Source organism: Tuber melanosporum (genome assembly GCF_000151645.1).
Source record: "Tuber melanosporum whole genome shotgun sequence assembly, scaffold_33, strain Mel28".
Lineage (NCBI taxonomy): Eukaryota > Fungi > Ascomycota > Pezizomycetes > Pezizales > Tuberaceae > Tuber > Tuber melanosporum.
In genome coordinates this window covers 828,861-836,558 of record NW_003299008.1, presented here as the reverse complement: position 1 = coordinate 836,558, position 7,698 = coordinate 828,861, and the positions used below count along the sequence as shown (strand labels likewise).

At 46.8% G+C, this 7,698-nt stretch overlaps 3 protein-coding genes; 2 read left to right on the top strand and 1 right to left on the bottom strand.

Moving 5' to 3' along the window:
• Positions 1-39: 39 nt before the first annotated feature.
• GSTUM_00007242001 (uncharacterized protein) lies at positions 40-2,140 on the top strand (the record flags this gene model as incomplete). XM_002839278.2 has 5 exons in its annotated part: positions 40-625; positions 833-971; positions 1,502-1,897; positions 1,945-1,952; positions 2,135-2,140. Exons 3-5 carry the CDS (start codon positions 1,516-1,518, stop codon positions 2,138-2,140), a joined length of 396 nt encoding a protein of 131 aa, XP_002839324.1. The 5' UTR covers positions 40-625; positions 833-971; positions 1,502-1,515.
• Positions 2,141-2,143: 3 nt separating this feature from the next.
• On the top strand, positions 2,144-2,678 carry GSTUM_00007241001 (uncharacterized protein; the record flags this gene model as incomplete). XM_002839277.2 has 3 exons in its annotated part: positions 2,144-2,173; positions 2,284-2,367; positions 2,474-2,678. 3 exons carry the CDS (start codon positions 2,144-2,146, stop codon positions 2,513-2,515), a joined length of 156 nt encoding a protein of 51 aa, XP_002839323.1. The 3' UTR covers positions 2,516-2,678.
• A 3,534-nt stretch (positions 2,679-6,212) lies between these two features.
• GSTUM_00007238001 (uncharacterized protein) lies at positions 6,213-6,929 on the bottom strand (the record flags this gene model as incomplete). XM_002839276.2 has 1 exon in its annotated part: positions 6,213-6,929. One exon carries the CDS (start codon positions 6,927-6,929, stop codon positions 6,522-6,524), a length of 408 nt encoding a protein of 135 aa, XP_002839322.1. The 3' UTR covers positions 6,213-6,521.
• Between the last annotated feature and the right edge of the window lie 769 nt (positions 6,930-7,698).

The following is a 7,698-nucleotide window of genomic DNA, read 5'->3' as shown; positions in this document are numbered from 1 at the left end:
ATCCCTGGTTGACCGATAGAACCTCTTACTCCGGGTCACGCTCACACTAAATTCCCCGATCAGAGCAATAATACGACGGAACAAAAAACCAGACCGAAAACGGAAGTTCCAAAATCCTATGCCCACAGCAAAAATATTGATATATCTATTCCTTCCCCGAATCGAAAAAACAAAATACCGGGGCCAAGAAGAAGAAAGAAGCACAGTACAATACATGGCATAGCTACTTCCTGCACTATTCATTCTCACCTGTACCTACCTACCTTGCTTTACCTCCTACCTACCTACCTACCAACCTACCTACCTACCAACCTACCTACCAACCTACTGTACCTACCAACCTACCAACCTACCTACTACTCACCTGCCTGCCTGCCTCGCGCTCACGCTCTGACAGACCTACCGGGAATCCGTTCACCTACCTATCTACCTACCAAACGGGAAACCAAACAAAAGAGGGAAAAAGGGATAATATTACCATAATAAAGACAAATCGAAGAAAATCGAATCGAATAAAATCAAATTCTGGCGGACAGAAACAGAGAAAGTACCGTAAACTCACCACCTCCAATCCAATCTAATCGATAAGCTCGTAATTTCAGCCGCCCGCACTCTCTTCCCTGCTGTAAGTTTCTTTCCTTTTTTTCACACCTTTTTCCGCTGGATCTCACATTTCCATTCTTTTCTTTTCCCTTTTCTCTTCAGGCGTTTTCCTTCAGGTGTTTCGGGGGAGAGGAGAGCGAAAGAGAGAGTGGAAGGAGGTTTCTCTTTTATTTTTTTGTTCTGTTCTGCTCCACCATACTTCTTTCGCAGAGCTGAGAAGAGGTATCAGAAAGAGAGGAAGGGTGTGGCACGGTGTACCGGTGCGGGCACAAAAAAGTGAAAGAGGGAGAGAAAGAGAGAGGGGGGAGAAGTGGGAGGGAGGAATAATCTACGGTACGCAATACTGTAACTCCAAGATACGCACAAACGTACTGTACCCGTACCCCATCCGTCCATCCATTCCATCCATCCATCCATTCATTCATTCATTCACCCATCCATCATCCATAACCTTACTCGAACGTCCACCTATTTTTATTTTCATTTTAAATTTCCCTCTTTGCCCCGCCAATAAACAAAAAACAAAATCAGAATCAAAAAATCAAAATTTTTTATAAATTTTTTTTTTCTTTGCTGCCCACGCATCCCCACTCCCACTTGTCATCCCTCAACCCCCCGCCCCCGGTGCCGCCCCATTTTTTTTTTCCCTTGTGTTTTCCCCTACGGTATTTCCCCAACCCCAATACCCCCACCCTACCCTACCCACGCCTTTTTATTTTTCCCTGATTTACGATACTTCTTAAAGAAGCAAACGTCGAAGGAACCGCAGAAGGTGAGAGAGGAGAGAAAGAGAAAGAGAAGAGAAAAAAACTGGTTGCCACTGCCGTTGCCGTTGACGTTCTTCTCTTTGGGGCGTGTACGTTTTCCTCTACGTTATACTGAGAGTACCCGGGTGCAGAGGAGAATAGTTCGATGATGGCGAAGCGGCCCATCAAACCGGCCGTTGAACAACCCAACCCTTCAGCCACAACGACGAGCGTCTCGACTTCGGAAGACCAGCAGCAGCAGGCACAGCAGCAGCGAGGAACTGGAGGAGGCGGTGGTAGTGGTGGGGTAGGGGCAGGAGGAAGTGGAGCTGGAGGTCAAGGTGCGGTCCCGGCAGACGTGGATACACTCAGTCCTACTACCCCCGTATCGAATAAGAAGAGGAGGGCTTTGAAGCAACCCGTTGCACCCGGTACCTCGCCGTTAGCCGGGCCATCGGCGGGGGCGAAACGAACAAGGACAAACACCCCCTGGACTGCAGCTGAAGAGCAACGGCTTAAGAGTATGCGAGATGCTGGAAACTCGTGGAGTGAGATCGCAAAGACCTTTCCAACCAGGACTGAAGGTAGTGTAAAGAAGCACTGGTATAAGGCAAGTTTGGAGCTCACCTACTTCCCCCCCGCCTTGCTCTCTCTATTCTCCCACCCCTTCACCTTCTCCCCATTTCTTCCTTTATAGATATACATGCATATATACACATATGCATATATATATATGATGTCCCGCGCTATCTTTTTATGCAACGAGGAAGAGCATCCGCTAACAGAAGTAGGATATGCATTATGCAGAGTTTGGCGAAGATGAGGTGAGTGAGGCGCCAACGCCCATTTCTCTAGAAGGAATAAATGTCTTTTTCTCAAACCTTTCGTCCCTTTCATCTTGCTGACTTATTTTTCCTGGCTCGCAAAAACGAAGAGCGCTGCCTTGCTTGCTGCCATCAAAGAATATGAAGCAAACAAGTGGAAGGTCATCGGAACTAAAGTTGGGAAGCCGGCAAAGGTATGTTGTCTTTCTAGTTAATGTATAAAATGGGGAGAGAGGGGAGGTGGGGGGGGCAAAACCTACATTTTTGATACTCGTCCCGGCTAACGAGTGGACTTTATAGGCCTGCGAGCAGTATGCAAAAGAGCATTTTGCCGGGAAGTAAAGGGTTTAGCATCGGGGTTGAGATCGGTTGGGAACATGGTGTCGGCGCATATTGAAGGGCTTTCTTTGTTTCTTTGCTTTATCCCTCATTTTTTCCCCCTTCGATTGCTTTCCTCTGTTTGTTTGGTCAGATTGGTGGTAAACGAGTGTCGTTCGTCTTTTGGTTTTTGATTCCGTTTCATCCAAAAATCATTTCGATGTAGTCTTCCGTGGATGTGAAGAGAAGCGAGTCTTGACTATTTCCCCCCTCTCCCTCTCCCTCTTCCTTTCTCCTAAATACCTATCATATTTTCCAACGTCCCATCATCATCATCATCATCATCATCATCATACCTTTTTCATTCATTCATTTTTTTTCTTTTTCTTTCATGCTTTTTTCATCCACATTTCGGGGTTCCTTTTTAATCGGTGGGACTCGACGGCGTCTGCGTGGTTTGGGCGAATTCTGTTGGTGAGCTTTCCTGAACAAGCCATCGGGAATTATTCGGCTTTCGAGGTTAACTACTGTAATCATCTCCTTTCTTAATTTTGATAAGGTTCCACCCACTCGTCCAACTTCCACGGGTCCTTCCCCCTCTTGACGTCACCCCGACAGCTGTCAAAAAAGAAAAGGGAAGGCAGGATCAATATGGGGTACTGGTATAAGGTTTGATGGTGGCGGGGGCGGGATGTGTTGGTGTAGATCCCCCATGCTATGACGAGGAGGCCATAGTCTCGGTTCCGGCTGATCAGCCGCTAAATAAGAATAAAGAAGAAGCCTTAACGAGACGTCTCGGTAAAACTTTAGGTTGGCGTTCTTGGAACTTTTTTTTTTTTTTTTTTTTTCCGATCTCAGGAATTTTTGTCTCAGCGCGGGCCGATCCCGAGCTTTGGTGGGCTCCTGATACGGTGAGAGTAAGAAAACAGAAAAGACTTGTATAAAAAATAAAAATAAATAAAAAAAGGTATCATAAGCTCAAGAAAAAGTACCTGGAGGTACCCAAAGCTACTCCGAGCTGCTGACTGGGGGTCTCAAGAGGTTCGACCAGCACCATGATCTGCCGTCCCGCGTGAGTTCCTGCAGCGAGGAGAAAAAGCTGAATGTAACAGAACAATCTTTCGAACTCCCGGTAATTTGTGGCTGAGCTGTACGAGCACTGTACGCGTGAATGCACAGTCACGTTGTCATTTTTTTTTTTCGGTCTGAAGAGAAAAAAAAAGATATCGCTTTGCGTTTTTTCTTCTTTCCCCTTTTTTCTCCCTTTGAGCGAGCCACTAATAGTGCCGAAGAAGAAAACGGAACAAAACCAAGAAATAAAAAAAAGTTATTAGCAAAAGTCCAACAAGCTCGTAACCCCAATAATTCACCAAGTTTCCTCCTCCGATACTTGTTATATTAGGACGGTTAAACGCAGCACCAGTTCCTGCCGGCACATTTTTATAAGAGAAGTGAGAAAATCATACCCAGTCGGAAAAAGAAAAAAAGAAAAAGAAAAAGCAATACTTCACGCCAACTCTCCAACCCAGTAAGAGCTCCGAAATCGTTCCTTTTTTCTTCCTTTTTGAAATGACGTTCGCAAGGAGGCAAAGGAAGTAATCTCCTTCGTTAGGAAGGGAGCGATGAGCAGAATTTCTCTCTCTGATATCCCTTTTCAGTCGTCCCTTCGGGAAGTGCTGGAGGTTCTCATTAAATTTTGAAGGTCAGCTCTAAAAATAAAACATAAAGACCCAAGGAACTGTCTGTGTCGTACCCACAATTTCCGACCAACTGAGCCACTAGAGTTTGTGCCATCAGAGAATCGGAAATAAATCATTGACACCCCTTGACTGCAAGGAAGAGGGGGATATCTTTTTTTTTTTTTTTTTTTTTTCTGCTTTGCTCACAAAACAATAAAATAAAATAAAATAAAATAAGAGATTGCACTCTTGTCGCCTTGTTCCCACCAAAAAAGTTTATACGGTAGCCATCTCTTTTCCCAGGGGCCATGTTCCTTTTTTCTCGCCGTCTTACTGTGTCCCTATTCTAGGGATGTCTTGTGGGTTCGGGAGGAATCTTCCGATTGCTCCAACCCCGGATTCAATATGACGTGGCATGGCAACGAATCGAAGTTTCATTTACCAGGTTGAATCTTCCAACTAGAACCGACCCACGATCCTTGATCGATAGACCAAGTTGGAAGGCAAATGCAAGTTATTGGGCTCTAAGCGAATGGCAGCTGCCGAAAATATGTTCACAAACTAAGGGAGGGAAAGAAAGTTAGTACGATGCTATCTTAGAGATCTATATTGCACATGCAATAGAACGGATAGAAGTGGGGGTGAAGGAGTGGTTTGTAATGAAGAAAAAAGGGAGAAGGGTTCGGTTGCCCCTATTGCCTACCGCTAATACTCGTATGTGGTAATGATGCGAAATCAAATTGGGTGGTGGATAAGCCCTGCAAAGAGGCATAACACAACCTCGCGATGTATAATGTATAGCAGACAACCGCATATGACATGGTACGAGGAAAGCCTGCAAAAAAAGACCCGATGTTCTCCATCACCAAAAGGATCCCGGTATCGAGATGCAACGTTGCACCTATCGGTATTCGACGAAGTAATTGCGTAGATATATATCCTAATATGCGGACTAGCGGAGAGCTCCCTATGACCCCACCCACCCCCCCCATACCGGTAGCACAGCCTGAACCTCGGCAGCATGTTGGGAGCAAAGTGGCAAAGTACTTTTTTTGTACTTGATTCCAGCATTCGCAGGCGAAGTCTGTGATGGGGATTTAATAAATTCAAGTATCCGGCATGGAGCACCAGATCATTTGAGTCCGAATCTAGTATGGCGCTCAGATGTGCACAGATAATTTGCTATACAAATTTTTGATCCCTGTGTTCGGCCGCTCCACACCGGACACTTTTGCCTTCGGGATGTTCCCGGCTCGCGCCTCTTCGGAGTCGTTAGACCTCCGATACCGTATTCACTGGAACGACAATAAAAAGGTAGATGAGGTTGTTATGCAAAATCTCGAAGAGGAAAACACTGCCGGTAAAACCTTCTTCCCCGCTGTAGTGGTTGGTTAGTTATTTCACCATCGACCGGGAGCTCAGAGAACTTGCATATGATTCGTCTGGCACCGATATCTCACAATTTGGGCCCCGCGAGAGCCGTCTGGATTTGAAATTGGCATCCAACAATCATAGATCCAAGGAGAGAAAACCCTCGGGTTCGTGTCGAGCATTCAATTGAGGAATAGAGTGGCACACATGTGTCACTTGAAAAAAAAACCTTCTCACCCTTTGGTGTCCTGTCTTTGCTTTTATTTTTCCCCTTCCTTTCTTCTTTTTCCCTTCATCATCCCTCAATCAAGGGGCAAAAACCATGCAGAAGTTCCACCGGAGAGATTAGCGGGCTCTAACCGAAGGGGATAGATTGATAGATTTCAACTTGTGAGAAAAAACCTCCGACGTTAAGGATTTAGCCATTCTTCCTTCCTTCTGGATGAGCCATCATCATCACATCGATCTGAAGAAGGGGGTAATGGTTGGGTGGGGGGAGGGGTGGGAGGAAGGGGGGGGGATTCAGTGGTGTTGTGGGTTGTGAAACCAAGACCCCACGGGCAGAGCGATGATGGATGATTGATGCAACTTCGCATTCCTCTGCGCCCCCCTCTTGTCCTCCTCCTTGGCTGTGGCGGGAGCTCAAGGTTTTGGAGGGAAAAAAGAAATTGTAGAATTTATTATACATTTTTCTCATTACGGTACTGTATTATGTATGATACTGTATCTATTTTCTCCCATTCTCATTTTTAACACCTCGAATGGCCCTTGTTGTGCACGGCCGTTGAGCAGGGATGTAGGATGTTAGACTAAGTTTGTGACAGACGAAGGAAACAGATGTTGAAACGCGAGCCGAGAATCTGCCTCAACAATTGGAGGGGTGGAAAACGATGTGGGTCTGCGGTCGTCAAAAACGTGCACCATCAGTCAGCTATCACTGCCGTACCGGTACTTGTACGAGTGCTGTACCGGTATCCGTACTAGAGCAAACCGGGCTGTGGGTGTGCAATGCGCGCTAGACGGGAGAGAAAGAAGAAGAAAAAGAAAGTAGACTTCTGACAACGTGATCGCGCGACATTTGGGCATGATATGCGTATCGGTATCGGTGAGGAAGAGGGAGGGGAAGGGGTTGTGCGTGGTGATGGTGAGGTACAAGTACAAACGTTCCCAGTATCACTGCACGCACTGTGCTGAGGGGGTGGAAGAGGGGTTAGGGGACGGTAGCTTTTAGTGCTGGAACAACTGTTTGTGATGATGCCCGTCACCGTGCTTGATGCGGAGATGGGAAAGGGAAAAGAGAACCCTTTTGAGCTGTCCCGAAGATCAGATGAACCACCGTTTCTCCAAAGCAGGGTAAAGAGATTGTCACAACTGGGGGGGGGGATCATCAGCATGGCACCGCCTCATGAAGGCTCATTCGCTGATCGCCGCAATGTTATGGAAGCCCAGGTCCTGCATAGAGAGCATCGGTACTCGAGTATACGAGGCGGGCCAGTTTCATGTACCGGCGCTAGCACAGTATACGATGGCACTTGAGCGCATTCAGTTAGGAAGCATGATGAGAAATACCGTTCCTACACGGAGGGCCGGCAACGGCCGTCCCCAGAACTAAAAGGGTTGTGCATACCGGTAGACGAATTCGCGTTAAATAAGCGAATAGTGTCGCGGAATCGGACTCGAGACGGCTTCTCAGACACGGTTCGAGCAACAACAACAACAACAACAACAACGAAAAGCATCACTACAAGTACTGAGTACGAGTACTGTACTAGTACAGTAGCATTCACCTCTTCGGTCGTGATTCCGATTGATTGATTGGCTCGCCCGCTGATTGATCCATCAAGTGATTAGGTAGGCTAGAGTGCTGATAGTTGGGGGCGATGTAATGAGCATTGAAGGGGCGATGCGACGTGCTGTATCGATGACCAGCTACTCGTACAGTACTGCCTGTCCCGGCCCAGGAGTATCCGAAAACAGGAGGGGGGGGGCATACTTTGTATTGGTGCTCAGCGACGCACTGATTTTTTACCACATACGAGTATTTCGCGGATCCCTGTTCTCGGGTACTTCTGGCCTGGGACAAGCGACCTGTAGGCGGATCGGGAACGTCGGGGAAACAAGGGTAAGAGAGAAGATGTTGAGAAAAGAAAGGAAAAG